This window comes from Puntigrus tetrazona, chromosome 10, assembly GCF_018831695.1.
Source record: "Puntigrus tetrazona isolate hp1 chromosome 10, ASM1883169v1, whole genome shotgun sequence".
Taxonomy (NCBI): domain Eukaryota; kingdom Metazoa; phylum Chordata; class Actinopteri; order Cypriniformes; family Cyprinidae; genus Puntigrus; species Puntigrus tetrazona.
In genome coordinates, this window is record NC_056708.1 from 14,611,517 (window position 1) to 14,630,999 (window position 19,483).

Consider the following 19,483-nt stretch of genomic DNA (forward strand, 5'->3'; position numbering starts at 1 on the left):
CACGCATCTAAAATAATTGCGACCTCTTCTCGGCACTATTTAATGCAGGTGTTCATTTTATTAAAAAAAGAAAAAGAAATTCGTGCTTATAATACAGAAAAATAAATAATTGCGAATTAAAAAAAAGCAAAAAGTTCTTTCTACAGAGTTTTTTTTTTTCAAAGCTAATGTGCAGCTCATGTCTCCCCCTGCAGGCTAATGGAAGAACTACCCAAAACAACAGTTTAAAAACCACGACCCCACGGTCTCTTCAGAGCAATGACCGAACAAACAATGAGCATTTATCACCGTTAGATTTGTTTTAATGAAAGCACATCGGATATACAGTGAAATGGACGAAACTGATCCCTCTGCTCCCAGTGCAGCTTTATTAAAGATTGGCTTTCACGATGAACCGACCAAAACAAAACAACAACTGTCAGCGGCAATCAGGGATTCGTACAAGTTTAATAACGTTTTTACGCTCAGATAAGCAGCTGCACAATGTGTGCAGACTGGGACTCTCTCTCACAGTTCATCAACAAATGGTGTGTTTGCCAGGTGTCCACAACACGACATGGTCTTCTTGCTCTCTACGAACTTCTTTGCAGCCTGTGGAAAAAAAAAAAAATAAATAAAACCGTTATCCAATGGTTTATCTGAAACCACCAAGTAAGCAAACAATCCACATTACTGGAACACTGAGAAATCGTGAATATGCCTGTGATGATTAATTGGTAGTATTCTTGTAGATCAAACGGCTACATCACGGCCACGGGTTCAACACGTGGAATAAAAGATGTGGAACTTGAATGCAATGTAAGCTGCTTTGGATGAATGCATTTCGTAAATATGTAATATTCGCTGCTGCTCTGTTTTTAATAAAATGCTCAATGTTTGTCGCGCAAAACGGCATAGTACGATTTCATGTGACACTGAAGAGTACTGATAATGAAAATTCAACTTTGAAATCACAAGAATTATATTGGAAGAATTATTAAAATAGAATTTTTTGATTATTAAACTATTACTGGTTTTACTGTAATATAGATCAAATGCAGCCTTGCTGAGTATAAGAGACATATTTAAAAACATTAATTGTTTCTTTGTGGGGGGCACTTTCGCTTTTGTGCTAAAAGTACAGCAGTTAGACGGGAAGTGAAGTGGAAGAAATGGGGGATAGGATCGGGAAAAGTCCGCAAAATCCCAAAATGGTTTAATGAGCAACCCAGTAATGCTTTTCTAATCAGATCGACGGCTGAGTCAGACAGAAAAACCATCAGAATGATAAACCTTAAAGGTCTTTGGGGGATCAGAAAGCTAGGATTTCATCAAAAATATCTTAATTTGTGGTCAGAAGAAGAAGAAGTCTCACAGGTTTGCTACAGCACATAATTAATGACTAAATTTTCATTTTTTGGGTGAACTATCCCTTTAAGATCACCTAAACTAATTAGGTGGAAGCTTGATCCGTATTAATTTTCGCAGGTTTAAGGCTTGCGAACTGTGCACTGATGGAGATTCACTATAAATTTTTTTTTTTAAAAATTAAAAAAAAAGAATAATTAAAAGGGCATTTTTAAATCTGCTTCAATTATGCTCATGGTGATATTTTGACCATGGCTTTTACCGTTGAAGGAAAAGTTAACTGTTCGTGATTTCCATGAATGCCTTACGTTGACAACGTCGCCGGAGGTCACCGAGTCGATGTTCTCCGTCACAGACTGCGGTGAGCTGTACGCGCCGCTGCTCAAAACCTGAACCCCCAGCTCCTCCAGCAGACCTTCTGAGCTCTCCAAAGACATCAGATAATCGGTCTTCAGCTGGCTCCTGAAAAACACAACACCAGGTCTTCCTTCAGCTGACGGCAACAATCGTCAAACACGGCATTTATACGACCTGCTTATACACGAATGCATGACGAGCGTTGTACGCTGTCTGGTGCTGATAGACTCACTTGGCTCTGGTGAGGTCTTCTGCAGTGAGTCTTCCCTCAGCTACAGCCGTCACCTGTGCCACGGCTGCACCGATCACCTGCACACAGATCGATGTCAATCGGCGTTAAAAGGAACAGTTCACCCCATAAAAACACATCCACAGCACCGGAGGTAACGTTCTCGAGCTCTCACCTCGCGGGCCGAGTCCGCTTGCGAGATGGCGTACACACCGAAGAGGCCGGAGTCCGAGTAAGCAGCACTGAAAGCCGTGGCCTGCGACAAGATCAAACAGAAGCGTCTGAGGTGTAGTGAGATCTAATCAGGAAAGGGTTCACGGACGACGGGCGCTCACGTCAAAGGGCTGTGCGGTGGCTTTGCCGATGCCCTGGCTGAGTTTGCTGGTGATGTTGGATCCTCTCTTGACATGCGGCCCTGCTCCCAGAAGCCTCTGCAGCACGCTGAAGGCGTCGGCCTCCGCCGAGCCCACCGCGGCTCCTTCGCACGCCAGCAGGGCATGAACCAGAGATCCACCGCTCTGCACGCGCAGCTCACCTGCACGCAAACACCAGTTCAGTCCATCTCGCCAAGTACTGCCGGGTTAAAAGTGCGGATTTTTAGACCACAGAAGTTTTAGCAATGCATTAGTAAATGCTGAAATTAAGAGATTCACATTAACAACATCAACTAATGAACCTTATTGTAAAGTGCTACCATTTTGTCTTTCTTACCATTAATCTTGGCATGAAAAATTACCTTCTTTTTTGCTTTGTCTCTTGAAATAATCCAATAAATCAATGGTACAATGACTAAAATCATGACGTGTTTCTTCATTTTATATGAAAAAGGTTTGAGAAGAATCACTCGCTACCAAATGGAGCGCTTTTTAATTGAACTAAAAACTAATAGTTTGCGTGAGGTTTTACCTTCCTTACACACCAGATATCTCATCATTCATCAGTTCATCTCTCTGTACATGTCATGAGGCGTCGATGTACTCACCGCCGCGGTAAACGGCTTTAGCCCCCGCCGCACCAGTCCCTGTACGGACACTGAACCGCTCGCCCACCTTCTTCAGAGCAGCATGACTGACGCCTTCGAAACACAGATTCAACACGATCACGTCTAACAGGATACAGCCACATTCACTCTTCATCACGCACAGACCGGCCCGGATAGAACGACTACACCACAGCGACGCACTAAACTACACGAGAAACCAAACTTTGACCAAATAGACTTTAAGATACACGATAAACATAATGCAAGACATAAAATAAAGTGAAAATCTAGTTGCCCTAAAATGCGTTTCAGGATTTTGCACTTATATTCATAAAATGCAAATGTCAAAAATGTATTTCTTTAAATTTAATAACTTTTTGAAGACCAAGACATCAGATTCATCCACTGGTACAGTTATTAGGAAAGTTAATTCCTTATATCTATTGCATATTTTTGAAGGCAAAAACTTGAAAACAAGTTATGGCTCCAAAGTCAAGATTTTGAATGAAATTCTGTGGTGAACACAAAATCGTTTTTTTTTTTTTTTTTTTTTAGTTTTTATTCTACATCAGAAAACGTAAAAATAACCACAAACGTCCAGAGTAGTCAGCTTTGTTGGCGGGAAAATGATTCTTTTTTTTTTCTTTTAGTTAAGACTGAAAGGCTCGTCGAAGCTTAGCCAAGCTGAACTTGAAGTCATTCAGCCATGATGTTGTTTATTTCTAGCTTTTTATTTCGGCCAATTTTACTGAAGCTTCAAGTTTAACAAAAGCTGCGTTCATTTGTGAAGATTATCGCACCGAACCAAACGCGAGATTACCATAAACGTGCTGGCCATGGGGCTTATTTTCAACAATCTTACTTCCAGGTTGGTCTCCGAAATGATCCGCACGTTCGTGAGAAAGACTCACCTAATCCAACGAGGGCCATTCTACCGCTGGTGTAATTATTGGAGAAGAACTGTTGCAGCTAGAATGTGAAAACGGAAAAAGAGAAGTGGTGTGTTTTTATACGGCTTGGCTTAAATACGGTAACGGTCGTAGACAGAATTGCGAGATGATCAGTCACTTACATGATCAACACTAAACTTCCCCACCATGTGGTCTGAACAGTACAGAGAGTTGGATAAAGAGTTCTTATACGCAGCTTCGTGCAGCTTCTCCAGAACACCTGTGAGAGACAAAATCTCATCAGCACCAGACGCTGCATGTCACGAGCCCCGTCTTCGCATTCATTCATACCTATCTGCGGGCTCTGGTCCGCCACGGCCTTGTCTATCTTGACCCTCTGCGAGAGGTCAGACAGCTCCCAGGGTCTGAAGTCAGGAGCGGTGGTCACATTGATCAGGTACTCTATGACGCCGTCACTGCACGGGAAACACATGCAAGACTCTCGTTGAACACAATACCTGTTCGGTTTCCATTTTTACTTCGAATACGTTAAAATGTGATTTATCACCGCGAATTACAGCTGTATTTTCAGCATCATTAATCCAGTCTTAAGTCACATGATCCTTCAGAAATCATTCTGATATGCCAATTTGCTGCTCAACAAAGATTTCTTAGCATCATCAAAGCTGAAGCCATTCTACGATCAATATTAAATTCAAAAGCATTCATTTGAAATGAAAATCTTTTGCTCAACTGGAAAAACCTCTAATACCTTTGATTCATTTAATGCACTCTAGTTGAAAAAGGTATGAATTATAAACCAAACTTTTTAAAAGTACTGTTTTATGTAGGTCTTCATTTCAAAGACCAATTCTCACTGTAAACTAGTCCATTATTAGCATGCGTTACTAGCATATTGGCTGCGTATTAGTTCTTATAAAGCACGTTATTACTATATTAATATGTTATTCTGTAAGACAATGCGTAAAATTAAAAAAACGACATTACTAACTATTAATAAGTTAATAGTAAGGTTTTTTTGCAAAACTAAAGTGTGACTAAGTCTCTTATCTTTATTAATACAGTCCGTTGAATATAACTTGAAGATACTCACAAATCATCCCTTAGATAGTCCAGAGAATAGACCATGTGTTCCCTCGATGAAGTCACACTAATAAAAAAAAAAAGAAATAGAAAAAACGTTGAGAGTAATGATTGAGAGTTCTTCGAAGTATAAAATGTAAAACTGACCTCAAACTGGCGCCCACCGCCTCCAGACCCCGACAGATCCTGAACGCCGAAGCACCTTTAGTGGTCTGAAACACAGCACAGATCCATCACAAATTCAGATACTAGTACTTGTATAATAACGAGTTTGTTAAAGCTACTTCTAACATACCAGATTTCCCGCTAATCTCAGGATGTGAGTGACGCCCAGGTTTTCTGCAGTCTCGTAGCGGCTGCCGGCTTTCACAAACACACCGATTTTAGAGACCGGAGAGTAGTTCTCCAGAGAGGCGATGAGAAGACCGCTGGGAAGCTTGGACACCTAAACAAGCAGTACTAATTATTAGCGGGTTCTAACGGCGATTTGACGAGAGAATTGACGTCGCGTTCATTCTTTTCACCTGGACGTCCTGGGGAGGGAGGGACGGCGCTGCTGCGAGATTTCGGGCGACCAGAGGTTCAGTCAATGCCTCGCTCCTCCTGGCGGCAGCGGCATAACAGCGTCTCTGTGAAAAACACTCCATGTGAGTAAACAACAGGCTCCGAGGACTACTAGCCGAGCGATTTGAAAAAAACATAGTTTGAAGCAACTTCACGTCTTATTTTTAATATGAGAATAAGCTAAAAAAAAACTTTCTACAGTACTAGCCTTAAATGTCAACTATCCACTGCATTAGTTTCTTCTTATATATTAATGGTGCAGCACTAGCAGGTACTTTGGGGAAGTTCCACTTAAAATCATAATATCATTTGATAAATAATCCGTCATTATGACTAAATGGGCTTTAAGTTTTCATTAACTTTAATACTTTCAGACATCAGGAGAATAACGTTTACGTTTGGTATATTAACGTGCCACGATACAACAACAGTATAGCTCTGTTCAGCCCACTTTAAGTAAATGAAAAAGCCAACATATACTGCGCATTCGGTCTCCCAATCTAATTTAGGATTAAAAGCATGAATAATTTCCTGGCTGGACCTCATTTTCCTCCTCAAAAAAATCCTAACATCGCTTTCCACGGTTGTTTTCACGCGGATGCCGTAAAATATGATTGCTATATTTTTACAACGACTATAATTTAACACGTCCGTGATATTTATTCGTTTGGGAGTTATTTGTGGTATGTTGAAAGTAATTTAAACTTTTAAATTAACTTATGCTCGATGGCTGAAGGGCGAGTAAAATAACGTGACCTCAGTTTTTGAAAATGCAAACGTTTACCGTGTAAACAAAAGTTATTCCCAAAATTTGTGTATAATGGGATGCAAGAAAAAGGTGGATTGTTGTATACTTTTCCCACCAATTCGTTTTCCTGTCATATGCGATTAGTGCAAAAAGATTATTTAAAGAAACTGCCCTTAAAAAAAACGTGTAAAATCTGTGTGACTCTTAAAATTTCCAATATAAACCCCTAAAAGCTACAGGGAAAAATCACGACTTTTCTGATCTCTCCGACAATCACAGGTTGTTCAATGACATGAGAACCATGTCTCCAGCACACTGTGTTTGATCTGAGATTATCACCCCGGACGATCAGGTCCTCTCAGAGCACAGAGAAACCGGGTTTAAAGGGTCGGTCTGTCACTGGAAGTACAGTATCGCTCTGCCATGACCTTCATCACAGAAACACAACAGCACGGGGGATTAACGAACAAACGCCACCAGAAGAGACACCGGGACCGCAAGGACCAGATGCCTCTGGGGGCCCTTTGAACGGCTGGCTGTTATTTGAGGTTTTCCAGCGTCCAGATGAAGGTTTACAAGCAGCTGCGTGTCAAACACCGGCTCATGAATGACACTAGCAACGTTAGCCTGCAACCTCGCGACGAGAAGTTTGCGGCGACCCTAAAAGGTCTAGCGTATTTGAAACGCGACACGCGGGCAGAGAGGAGAAAGCAGCGCAGACTGAGAGAAAGAGGACTCACGGAGAGATGAGTGAAACCTCTGAACCCCGTCATGACTCCGCTTCTCTCCTTCAGTCGCTGGGAAAGACAGTTATGGCCGATCCGAAAACCTACCCACAATCCACTGCGCCCCGACGACACACCATATATGGACACACCGGAACGACGAGCTGTTTAATATTAATGAGATGCTACAAAATATTTATTAGTAAAGATCGAGAAACGTCAGTGCATCTTATTAAGTCTAAAACTAGATACAGTATCTACAGATACAGAAATATGTCAATATAAATATTTAGAAAATATTTATACTGTTTTTTTTATCTTCATTGAATATTCTAAAGAGGAAGAACAATGCTTTTATTAATTCACTTTTTAATTTACATTTAGCCCGAATTTCACACACGGGAGCTTTTAAAAAAACAAACCATTATATAGGAAAGGCACACAGAAAGTATAGAATAATATAGCTATGAGTAAGCATTTATGTGGCATATTTATTCCTAATTGTGGCCAATTCTGTATATATTCTTTCCGTTTTAGTTTTGAATACATTGTATGCTGTTTTTCGAAGGTTCGTGTAGGCTGCATTGTTATTATTTATCCAGTAAAATACATTTTAATTCAACGCCGTCTTCCGTTTGTTTAAAAGACACCTTAAAGCACAATTTTAAAGCGACACTACTGTTATGTATCGCTACAAAACTTTTGCAGTCTCGGTCTCACTTTGATGACGCGCTCCGGAGCGACGAATTCCTTCAGCACGCGCGGAACGTTCGCAGAACGATTGAAGAGCGGTTTAAACTCCAGAGCGGTTCGCCTGTCCTCCGTGAAGCACGCGCCGAGAGGACCACTTGCGTTTATTCACACAGACGTCTAAATCTAAATCGGCTTGCAGAAATGGTAAACGTGTATTTCACAATCACAGTTTTAACTGTGTATCTTGAGATGCCGCTTAAGATACAGCGCGAGCAGCGCGTGCTTACGTCTGTCGTTCAACACGTGCTGCTGTTTTCATTTGGTCGCTGTTTATGTAACGGTTATACACTCGTAGGTAAAAATTCGCGGTGTATAAAAATAAAATGTCTGTTAAAAACACCAGCAGCCTCTTTTTATCAGATATTCCTACGTTTGTCTAATCAGTTTTCATTCATTTAATGTAGCAAGCAGAACTGTTACGTTAATGTATCAATTCCTGTTTTTAGCCCGCGTTGGCTTTGACTTTTAACGAATGCTGGTCTCTTCCAGGCTGAACCAGACGTGAACCCTAAAGCTTATCCTCTGGCCGACGCCACTCTCACCAAAACCATCCTGGACCTGGTTCAACAAGCGGCCAATTACAAACAGCTGAGAAAAGGGGCCAACGAAGGTAGGCGAGCACGCCAGAATCTGTCTGTAGATGTTTCTTGGGATGTGACCGGGGTTTTTCTTGTGGGTTCCTTGCAGCCACCAAAACCCTGAACCGTGGCATCGCGGAGTTCATCGTGATGGCAGCCGACGCCGAACCTCTGGAGATCATCCTTCACCTCCCTCTGCTGTGCGAGGACAAGAACGTCCCGTACGTGTTTGTGCGCTCCAAGCAGGCCTTGGGCCGCGCGTGCGGGGTGTCCCGGCCCGTCATCGCCACCTCCGTCACCATCAAAGAGGGCTCTCAGCTCAAGCCTCAGATTCAGTCGGTGCAGATGGCCATTGAGAGGCTGCTGGTCTGAGAAGTCTTCCGCGCCTGTCGTCTATTAGCGTTTTAATTCTCAACTTGATTTTGTTTTGTGTACGTTAAGTTTTAAAGCGTTTACTTGTCACTTTCTTATTTTGCCACCGGACGAGCTCGTGTACATTTCTATTGCGGATTGATAATGTTTTTTTCTTTTAAGTATGAGAATTCAGTTTGACATGGTAAACATTTAAAATTATGAAGTTATATATAGCGATCGTTGTACAGACTTGTAATAAAACACAAAATCCAGGATTTACTGCATCTCTATTTGTGTCATTAAACTATTTCAGGCTGCATGTATTTGATAAAAAATAACAAGAAATTATACAAGAATAACAGAAATATTCAAATGTATATTTTTTTTACATTTTAAAATGTAATTAGTTTTGATGGTAAGGGTCCTTCATGATCCTTCAGAAACCTTTTTAATATGCTGCTCAAACGTTTGATTATTACCGATGTTGAAAAACAGTTGTTACTTCATATTTATTATGGAGAAATAATTCTTTGAATGGTTGAATCGAAACGGCAGTCTATGTACATTTTATGTGACTCCATTATTACCTTTATTTGTAAACTAAGTAATTTAATTTGTACATTTCTGACCTTAACGATTATGTAGAAAAAACGTGTCAATATCGATATCGCAAATCTTAAATTGTGTATATATAAGGGAATTCAGTCAGATTTTTAAGGTGTGATAAGAACCATAACATTAACATTATCTGTTTCACATGTGCATGAACTGCTTATTTATATCTTCTGCATTAGTTAAAGAAGCCTAAGGAAAACGCACAAAGAATGAGTCGAGCAAAGATGGTAAAAATGCAGCTGTAATTCAGGTTCATTCTTCATACTGTGGATGATTGAGCTGAACACATTGCATTGTGGGAAACAATACCCAGCACGCTGTGCTCTTCTGTATGCTAAACATTTTGGCAAATGTAGAAGGTAATCTGGGTATACATACATACATACTGTGCACAATATGAAGACTAATTACGGTTTTAAAAGGGATAGCTCACCCTAAATAAAACATCTGTCATCATTTACTCACCCTTAAGTTATTCTAAACCTATATGAGCATCTTTCATATGTTAAAAACAACAAAACATTTGAATGTTGGTACAGTTTCTGGTCCCCATTGACTTTTATATTATGGAGGTCAACGGCACAGAAACTGCTCACCATCATCGTGTGTTCAACAAAAGACTTGAGAGTAAAACAAATGATGACAATTACAATTTTTGGGTGAACTTTTCCTTTAAAGAAAGTCACGTTTCAGTGTATCTGTGCTAGTTACTCCATAAATCTCTCAGTACAACAAAAAACGTCCAATAAATACAAAAACAACAAAAATCACCGTACAAAAATTACAAAACGTTTCACTACAACACTGTTAGAAAACAAAGGTACTTGTGTTAAGTCACAATCATGAGGTGCTCAGCGCATGGAAGGAACCCTGTACGTCACTTGAACATCACATTGAACTGATACTGTGGAGACTCTGGGATGGCGCTTCACACACACACACACACACACACACAAAAACACCACAGATATCATCGATCCATCCAGCCTCACACCGTGCTAGAGGGTCAGGCTGGAGAAAGCATAGCTTATGACACGAGTATTTTCTGAAGACCCTCCAGAGTTTGGGTCGGACCTTTTCCGTTCCTCAATAGCTCTGGCGGAGCGGGACGCTCTGAAAGCAGCCGTCTCGGCTGGCAGTGATGCGGGTGGAGCTCTGGTCCTCTCAGTCCACGGGAAACTCCGTCTCCAAGGCAGTGCCGGGACGGCTGCCCACCTGAGTGTCCTTCCGGAGCTGCAGAGAGACACAGCTCAGCCAGCTTCGGCTGGTGGGCATCTCTCCGACGATCTCCCAGCTGTCCGACTCCTCACAGTACCGCTCTATAGTGTCATGGTACCTGTGGGGACGCCAGTACACTTAATAGGCAGCAGACATAGCCAGCAGGCTTCAGATTGAGCCTGAATCCAGTCAGTATATAATAGAAAACGCGGTATAGTGTGGAACAATTTGAATAAATAAATCATTCTGAAAAACCTAGTATGCTCTGATTGGTCAGCTGCTTAAGAGCATATATTGAAATACCAATCAGTATTACATCTACGGCAATCATGTATAAGTATTGTCGTACCAATGTGACGACAATGAGGGTGGCGGGCCAAAACAGACAGTAGATTGGTATTATGGGAAAAAAAATATATAAGTACCCTAATGGACTATAAACGGAATAAAAGAAAACGCGAAAAAAAGAAAGTTTGGGGAAAATCAAATTTCATAGGGCTCTAGTGTAGTATCTCTCACCTGTCCCATCCCTCCTCTCCTCCTAAAACGTAAATCTTTCCGTCCACCACCGCCACGCCGGGCCGATAACGCCTCTCCTTCATGGGAGCACACATGGTCCACTTGTTGGTCTTGGGGTCGTAGCACTCCACCTTATCAGTGTTCTCGGTGGACGCGTGCCAGCCACCTGGAGAGGAACATCCATGATTCCCTGCACTAGAGGATGAAGCCCAATTGCCTAATAAAATAAAAGCCTCCATATTCACCTATGACATATATCTTGCCCTTCAGGATGCAGGCAGCAGATCCAGAGCGGGCGATCTGCATGGGCGCCACCTCTGCCCACACGCACGTTTTAGGGTTGTACACTTGCGCCAAGTTTGTGCCGTCGCCGTCTTCTAAAACAGCACCTCCTGTGGTTTAAGAGGGAGTTTCTAGACGTTTAGACATGTCTACACTGACGTTGTTTTCCGTGGTAAACGAAATCAGGCCACATGCTGCCCATACGGTTGTATCTAACCTGTCACATAGAGCAATCCATCCAGCGCCACCACAGCCGGACTGGTGACCGCCATCTTGACCGATTCCATAAACTGCCAAGTGTTCGTCTGAGGATTGTAACACTCGACAGAGTCCAGGCGAGAACGGCCTTCCCAGCCTCCCACAGCAAAGACGTATCCATCCAGCATCACCAACCCTGAAATACAGCATCTTACGCTAACACTGCCTTGCAGATTCCTGTTTATTTTAATTTTTTAAACAAGAGGGTCTTGGAACTGGATGCCAATTCAGCTTTCTGATGTGAAAATAAAAAATGGTAACGCTACCAATAGCTCTGAAGGTGTTTTACAGGCAACAAAAACATTTCCTTGCAACCAAATTGAGGATAATTGTATGTAAACAGAGAAAACATGTAACCTTGACTCATTGGAAACCGATCTTCTGGAGCTGAATGGAACTGCTCTTTAGCGAACATTTATACAGATTTGGTCTTCCTTACCTAGTTCTGATCTAGCCACGTTCATGGGTGCCATCTCTGTCCAGGAGTCGAAACACGGGTCATAACGCCACATCTCTCTGCTGGCCGAGCCGTCTGGGAACTCGCCGCCAGCCAAATACAGCATGGAGCCTGAATAAACATAAAAAACAAAGGAAAAACATGGCTATTTCTGCTTAAACAATTACATTTGAAAAGTTTGGGGTCGGTAAGATTTAAGATTTGATTTTCTAATAAATGCTGTTCATTCGAACTTCACATTCAGTATGTTTGCCACCGTTTCCACATAAATATTCAGCAGCACATCTGATTTCAACACTGATTATCAGAAATGTTTCTTGAGCAGCAAATTGTCACATTGGAATGATTTCTGAAGGATCACGTGACACTGAAGACTGGAGTAATGATGCTGAAAAATGTCAGGAATAAATAACGTAAAAATATAAAGTATATAAATTATAGCAATGTTTGAGTTTTACTTTATAAGTAAAAGTTTTAACTGTATTTCTGATTGAGTGAATCTAGCATATAATAGGTTTGAAGCGCAAAATACGTATTTTACATAAAAAGTATTTGCTTGCAAACCGTTTCTAGGTAAACTAAATGGTTTCCAAAACTGTATCTAAAAAAGCACAAAAGCTATACATTAATCACAGAAATACTCCTTTAATACACTGGATACATTAATAATATAATAAAAATCTCTATGCATATCCCTCATTTCTGCCATGATGCAGTTTCTACAGTAAATCTATGTAGACTGTAAAGCCTTCTGAGCATTGTATTTCTTCATCTGGCTCATTTGTGCTCTTCTCTGCATGAATATATAATGAATATAAAATACGCAGCCAGCCCTATTCATCAGTGACTCAGGACGGCCTTAACGCACTCACCAGACACGACCAAGCCGTGTTTGCTGACGGCGAAGGGCAGGCAGGCCAGGCTCTTCCACTGACTGGTGAGGGGATCGAAACTCTCCACGCTGCGTAGAACAACCTTATCGTCTTCTCCTCCCACGGTCACAATCACCTCAGCTGTGCCTGACGAAGACAAACATGATTACAGTCATCAAGACAAGCTGCTCGCTCCACATGATTCTCCTCGTGACGGCAGTTGAGAGTATGTCCAAAGCAAATATAAGAGTTATGCATTTCTTCGGACGTGACGTTACATATCAGAGCAGGGCTATTGTCGTTAACAGTTTGCAAAGTTTCTATGAATATACTGAAAGTGGAAAGCAATGATGAATAAATAAATATTAAATATTAGTTCTGTTTCTAGTTGTCAATGGTAACACACTTCGGTAACGCACATCGGTAACGCTTTATTTTAAGGTGTCCACAATACTGAGAAATTAGCTCAGTAATAGCTATTGTACTTAGATAAAATGCACTTATGTAACTAAGTTATGAAACAGTTTTTAATAATGTAGATGTAATAGGCTGCTACTGTTACACGTTACAGAAAAAGTCTGTTACACGGCTATTAATGTAACCCAAATATTGTCACACATGTATTGTGGACTTTATACAACTTAATTATAAATTCAAGTACACAGACATAAGCTACTTAAAACAGTATCAAGATTGTACTTAAGTGCATTTCACTTACCTTACCTTCATACCTTAGTTTGATTTAACCAATTAGTGCGCAGCTTAAATACATGCAATACCTTTCTAATTACGTTAAAATTACAAAATACTACGCAGGCATACGCTACTGAAAATAAAGATTGTACTTAAACGTAAGTAGCTGTGTAACGCACTCGGTCTGTTACATATGTGTTACAGTAGCTGCCTGTTAAATCGGCATAATTACAAATCGTAATTACAATCTTAGTTACATGAAAAATACATTTCATTTCATGCAAGTACAAGTACTCCTAAGTACTAATTACTCTGTATTGCGACACCTTAAAATCTGTCTTTTAACAACGATAAGGAAATCCACAGTCAATCTGGCTCAGATGTGTGTAAAAGTGTACGTATAAAGTCATCGTAGCAGAAATGGTTTAGCGATAGAGATGCCGCGGTCACCTGTTGCTCGCCGGGGTCGCGCTCGAGGGCTGTACAGCTCTCCTCTGCGGTCCTGCAGCAGTAGATAGTCCTTGGCTTCAGAGATCAGCTTCTGGCACTTGAGCGACTCCTTCACAACGTCCAGAGTCTCGATGACGTCGTGAATGTAGTACGGACTGATTAGGGGCAGTCTGATGTGCTCCAGAACCTGGCGACAGGAGAAACCCTAAATCAGCTGAACCAATCGCTTCGACCGTTTCAGCTGCAAATTATAATTTTTAATTTCTTATGTGAGAAATGAAGCAGAAGCAATATCAGCCGTGGTTTTTATCCTTTTACCTCATTATCGTGCACAGATATGATTGAATTTTTTTTAAATAAAACATTTATTTTTGTTCTACATTAACATGTATTATAAACTGAAAAAAAAAAATTGTTTATATATGAAACATATTTAAATGCTATAAATTACATCAATATATCTCTCTCAACTTTCATTAAAGATACATCAGTGTTTCAGAGTTTTATGGTTTTGAAGCTACGTGAAAGTGAGTATAACAGAATTCTGGTCTTGTCACGAAATCAGTCCTGCACATTCAGAATTGCTTTACGTACCAAAGATATAAGCAACAAGCTTTTCTCCGGAGCTTTAATTAAGGCCTAGTCTTTAAATAACTGCATAGCAACAGTGATGTGTAAACACAGCAATCCGACGCCATCCAATCAGGGCTTGATTTACGTTTCTCGCACATCCCTGTGAAGTGACTGTTCTCTTCATAATCATAGCCTGTGCGTTGCATGTGACCTTTCACCGGCTCAGTTCATCAAAACACATAAAGGCGGCTAATCCCAGACATCTGTGGGGGTTTATCACTGACACGTGAGAAGAACCCACCGGCTCAAATGAGATCATAACACAAACCCCCCTTAGAAACACACGATACATGGAGCTTGCCAACGAATGCGGTTCGTGACCGACCTTCTCGAAGCTCTGTCTGCGTGAAGGGTTCTTCTCCAGCCACACGACGGCCGCCTCAAACACCGTCTCCTCTTTCGGCACATTCAGATGGTCACTTGAAACGATCTCGGTCAGTTTATCGGCACAAAGAGACAGAAACTCCTCCTGACGAGGAGAAAGAAGACATAAATATTCAGACATAGATATTTGAATGTAGTATTTACGATTAAAAAAAGATTCGAATCATGATGGTAGCTATTTATGATAAAATGAAGGTTAAAGCAAGGTTCTCTTTTGTTATCACTAATATTGTTAATCAAGGGTTCTTGCTCTACTTACATTAATAATGCAAATAATTACAGTAGATGATACAGTATTGAAGGTGATTTAAGTGATGTATGTATGTCATTTCCACTGCTTATTAAAGCCATTAAAGGGGTCATTCACATTTTTAATGAAATGTGTTTAAATGAAAACAGAAAAATATTAGAAGCTTGGGGTAAAATGGCACCAAAATAAACAAAAACAGCCCCTACACAATTAAATCATTTTCAGTTACATCCACTGAGCGCTTCGATTTGCCCTTTTAACATTTAATTTTTCATTTAACATATTAGATACTTTTTTCTGTGCTGATTTTTAAAAGGAATGGACTTGAACGTGGTAAAATGTGTGCCTGCTGATGGAAGAGTTCATTTTTGACCCTGACAAGAGCAAAGTTTTTTAACCGAGCATCATTTAATATTATACCATACATATTATTAATGTCTAATTATTTATAAATTAATAATATATTAATTATACAAATATAATTAGTAATTTAAAAAAAAGGTTTTTATGCAACTCAAGCTGCATGATCCTTCAGAAATCATTCTCAAAGAATTCCAAAAAAAAAAAAAAAACGTACTTAATTATTTTAATTATTGATGACATCAAGAGCAACAACAATGCTATTCAAAATCCTCTGGTGGAGCTCACCTGTTGGCAAACGGTGCTGAAGTGCTGCTGGATGTACTCCATGCTGCGTCGCTCCAGCTCTCGGCACGAGTGCGCCTCGGCGAAGCAGTGGATGCCCACACAGTTCATCTCGTCCATCTGTCGCTCCATGAACCTGCAGCAGGCCTCCCGCACCGCCATCACGTCCAGCAGATTGGCGGCCGCCAGGAGCGCCTGCACGTTCGCCTTGGAGATCACCACCTCTGCTGTGTAGGCGTAGCTCACCAGCATGCCGATCATCTGGGGCTCCACGCCGTTGATGGCCACCCGCTCCTGACGAGACTCCATCAGGTCGGTGGAGAACATGGCCTGGGCCCGAAACAAAACAGCACGGTGTTGTTAAGCATTGGTTAGAGACTTACTGATCCACGAAGAGCGCTTAAATAAAACTAATAGTTTAATAGATACAATAATGGAAGACATATAAACTTTACTCAATTCAGACTTGCTTTTTTGTTTTGTTTTTGAATAGATTCATATATATGACAGAAAGAAGTCTATTACCTGAAAATAAGAGCTGAAGGAGGCCAGTACAATGCGGTGACAGGGAAACTCCTGCCCTCCGCAGCACAGAGTCACATCGCAGAAGGCGTTATTGAGCCGCAAGCTGTTCAAACCCTCCAGCACTTTGTTGGGATGCCGCGTTTCCACAAACACGTAGTCTTCGCTGTCCAGAGAGGACAACGGGAAACCGGAGTCCTCCACACACGGAGACGGAGGGAGCGTGGAGGTGGACGGAGAGGTGGCCAGCAGGTTCACAGCCATAATTTCCATCTTAACACTCAATCAGGCTGACAAAAAGACAATAGACGAGTTGATTTGACATACTATACATCACATCAGACTATTTTAAACAGCAGTTCTCCGTTTGTGCATAATGCAGTTTTTGTTTTTAATTTTGCTTGATGAATAAACAAATACGCGTTTTAAGAGAAAACTTTTTTTTGTCAAAGAAAATATAAAAATATGATAGTAAATTGTTATTTTTGTCATTGTAACAAATTGTACGTTATAATAATAATAATAATAATAATACATTATAATATAGATAATTAGAGTTATACAAAATACACTGACGTATATCAATAAAAATATATCATATAACGATGACAGGAAGTATCATTTTAAACACAATAATGTCGGAAAATTAAAACAAATGTATCAATAAATACATAAACATTCATAAACAACCTGTCACGTGCAATTAAATGTCAATGCAGTTCAAATCAAATCATTCCTGTCATGTAGGTTTGTTCTTGCGATACAATAAAGGGATAAAAGGATGTATGATGTTGGTGTGGTGTAAATATATAACCGTTATAAGATCTTCAAACGTCTAAAACGCTGTATAATAAAATAAAACCCGTTAGGGAGGAGTTGACTGCTTAATGCAGTAATTATTTTCTCCAATAATCCACACGAATAATGAGAGACAGCAGGACCGGAGTCATCGGTAACGGTAACGACACACATCCGAAAGCAACAGCAGTACGATCTTACCGAAAAACATGTCTATGTTTATACGGCAGCTCAAAATCTTCATATCTTCACCTGCAACTGTTTATGAAGAGTCGTGACGCCATGTCTTCTTCTTTAAAAACAGACTGAGGCGCAGGAATGAGCAGACGAGCCTCGAGCGCCACCCGTCGATCTGGAGAACCGGCGAGGCAGCCCCCATGTGGCTGATCGCAGAATAGATTTAAACCCTGCCCTATTATTTAGTTTTACTATCATTATAAGTATGTTTTACTTGTTTTTTTTGTCATTTAACGCAATTTTATCACGCGATGCAAGTTCAAGTGTTCGTTTTTGTTTTTAAAATAGGTTTGGTTTAGTTTCGCTTTCACTAATTGCTAAATGCATGCCAAATGTAACAATTTAGTATCATCTAATACTTGTAGTTGAAAAATAAGGGTGTTTGGTCTAATGTGTGTCACTGGTGTTAATATATAAAGAGTTAAGATATAAAGGATTGCGTGATTACTTGTTTATAACAGCTTTTTTTGTTGTTGTTAGTTTTTAGTTTAGTTTTGTTAATTGACTAATTTTTGCTAAATAGCTTCCGTTGTTGCTTTTCGGATAAAAGAGTATTTAGGTTTAATATGTTGCACCTCCACCCCTAAACCTACCATCTCCACCTCCTGATCACTGAACCCACCCATCTCCACCCCTAAACCTACCATCTCCACCTCCTGATGACTGAACCCACCCATCTCCGCCTCCTGACAACTGAACCAAGCCATCTCCACCCCTAAACCTACCATCTCCACTTCCTGAATACTGAACCCACCCATCTCCGCCCCCTGACAACTGAACCCACCCATCTCCACCCCTAAACCTACCATCTCCAGTTCCTGATCACTGAACCCACCCATCTCCGCCTCCTGACAACTGAACCGACCCATCTCCACCCCTAAACCTACAATCTCCTCTCCCTGATCACCGAACCCACCCATCTCCACCCCTAGACCTACCATCTTCACCTCCTGATCACCGAACCCACCCATCTCCACCCCTAAACCTACCATCTCCACCCCTAAACCTTCCATCTCCACCTCCTGATCACTGAACCCACCCATCTCCACCCCTAAACCTACCATCTCCACCCCTAAACCTTCCATCTCCACCTCCACCTCCTGATCACTGAACCCACCCATCTCACCCATCTCCGCCCCCTGACAACTGAACCCACCCATCTCCACCCCTAAAGCTACCATCTCCTCTCCCTGATCACCAAACCCACCCATCTCCACCCCTAAACCTACCATCTTCACCTCCTGATCACCGAACCCACCCATCTCCACCCCTAAACCTACCATCTTCACCTCCTGATCACCAAACCCACCCATCTCCACCCCTAATCCTACCATTACCTACCGTATCATAATTCCAAGTTCCAAGGAAAAACAGCCCGACTAAAGCAATACAGTGGAATATAAGGGTTTGATTAATTGACTGATCCTGCGATTTGTTACACCCAGAGTTGAAAAAGTAAAAGTCCTACCATATTTTTGTTCCAGCCATGAACTCAGCAGCTGATTTCATCAGAGGAGGAACCGTACCATTCCTTTCAAGACACAGGTGCTGTTATCTGTTTACAGGGATGCCTAAAAGTGTACTATTTTGAACTGTCATGACCATGCAAAATAGGCAGAGATAAGTCCACCGCATTGTCATAAAGCTATTTTAACTCAAATAGGTAGTTGTTGAAAATATGTGATATCCGTGAAAAATGATAAATGCTCTGTGCATGCAATAACTGTGTCCTTCTATTAACTGAGTTTTCTATTCACTTAAACTGCACTGGTAAAAGTTACAATTTACAGTTACAAAATTACTTCACTTATATTCACAAGAATATTGAAATGTTAATGATACCAATGCAAAACTCCAACGCCAGTGATTGCCAGTCAAAGCGAAGCGTGGTTCAAATGCCCAACTCCACAGCAGAACTGAACGTTTTCAGACCTCTTTTCAGAACTCTGTAGACTGTAGAATGACATGGTTTCAAAAGTCTAGCTATAAAACTTAGATATTACACATATTAAGTGAATC

At 40.9% G+C, this 19,483-nt stretch overlaps 3 protein-coding genes across 3 annotated transcripts; 1 reads left to right on the forward strand and 2 right to left on the reverse strand.

Moving 5' to 3' along the window:
* Nucleotides 1-284: 284 nt before the first annotated feature.
* LOC122352591 (cytochrome b-c1 complex subunit 2, mitochondrial) lies at nucleotides 285-7,094 on the reverse strand. The gene is made up of 14 exons (XM_043250047.1): nucleotides 6,962-7,094; nucleotides 5,434-5,538; nucleotides 5,205-5,354; nucleotides 5,057-5,121; nucleotides 4,920-4,976; nucleotides 4,157-4,281; nucleotides 3,988-4,085; nucleotides 3,827-3,884; nucleotides 2,916-3,008; nucleotides 2,269-2,468; nucleotides 2,109-2,189; nucleotides 1,937-2,013; nucleotides 1,656-1,809; nucleotides 285-591 (listed from the first exon to the last, which is right to left on the reverse strand). The coding sequence occupies exons 1-14, from the start codon at nucleotides 6,992-6,994 to the stop codon at nucleotides 508-510; spliced, it is 1,380 nt and encodes a 459-aa protein (XP_043105982.1). The 5' UTR covers nucleotides 6,995-7,094; the 3' UTR covers nucleotides 285-507.
* A 581-nt stretch (nucleotides 7,095-7,675) lies between these two features.
* Nucleotides 7,676-8,906, forward strand: snu13a (SNU13 homolog, small nuclear ribonucleoprotein a (U4/U6.U5)). Its single transcript, XM_043250049.1, has 3 exons — nucleotides 7,676-7,843; nucleotides 8,189-8,309; nucleotides 8,387-8,906. Exons 1-3 carry the CDS (start codon nucleotides 7,841-7,843, stop codon nucleotides 8,647-8,649), a joined length of 387 nt encoding a protein of 128 aa, XP_043105984.1. The 5' UTR covers nucleotides 7,676-7,840; the 3' UTR covers nucleotides 8,650-8,906.
* A 563-nt stretch (nucleotides 8,907-9,469) lies between these two features.
* si:ch211-256e16.3 (kelch-like protein 20) lies at nucleotides 9,470-17,558 on the reverse strand. Its single transcript, XM_043250046.1, has 11 exons — nucleotides 17,429-17,558; nucleotides 16,433-16,719; nucleotides 15,911-16,237; nucleotides 14,954-15,097; nucleotides 13,996-14,182; nucleotides 12,853-12,999; nucleotides 11,963-12,091; nucleotides 11,483-11,659; nucleotides 11,229-11,375; nucleotides 10,984-11,149; nucleotides 9,470-10,582 (listed from the first exon to the last, which is right to left on the reverse strand). Exons 2-11 carry the CDS (start codon nucleotides 16,700-16,702, stop codon nucleotides 10,411-10,413), a joined length of 1,866 nt encoding a protein of 621 aa, XP_043105981.1. The 5' UTR covers nucleotides 16,703-16,719; nucleotides 17,429-17,558; the 3' UTR covers nucleotides 9,470-10,410.
* Between the last annotated feature and the right edge of the window lie 1,925 nt (nucleotides 17,559-19,483).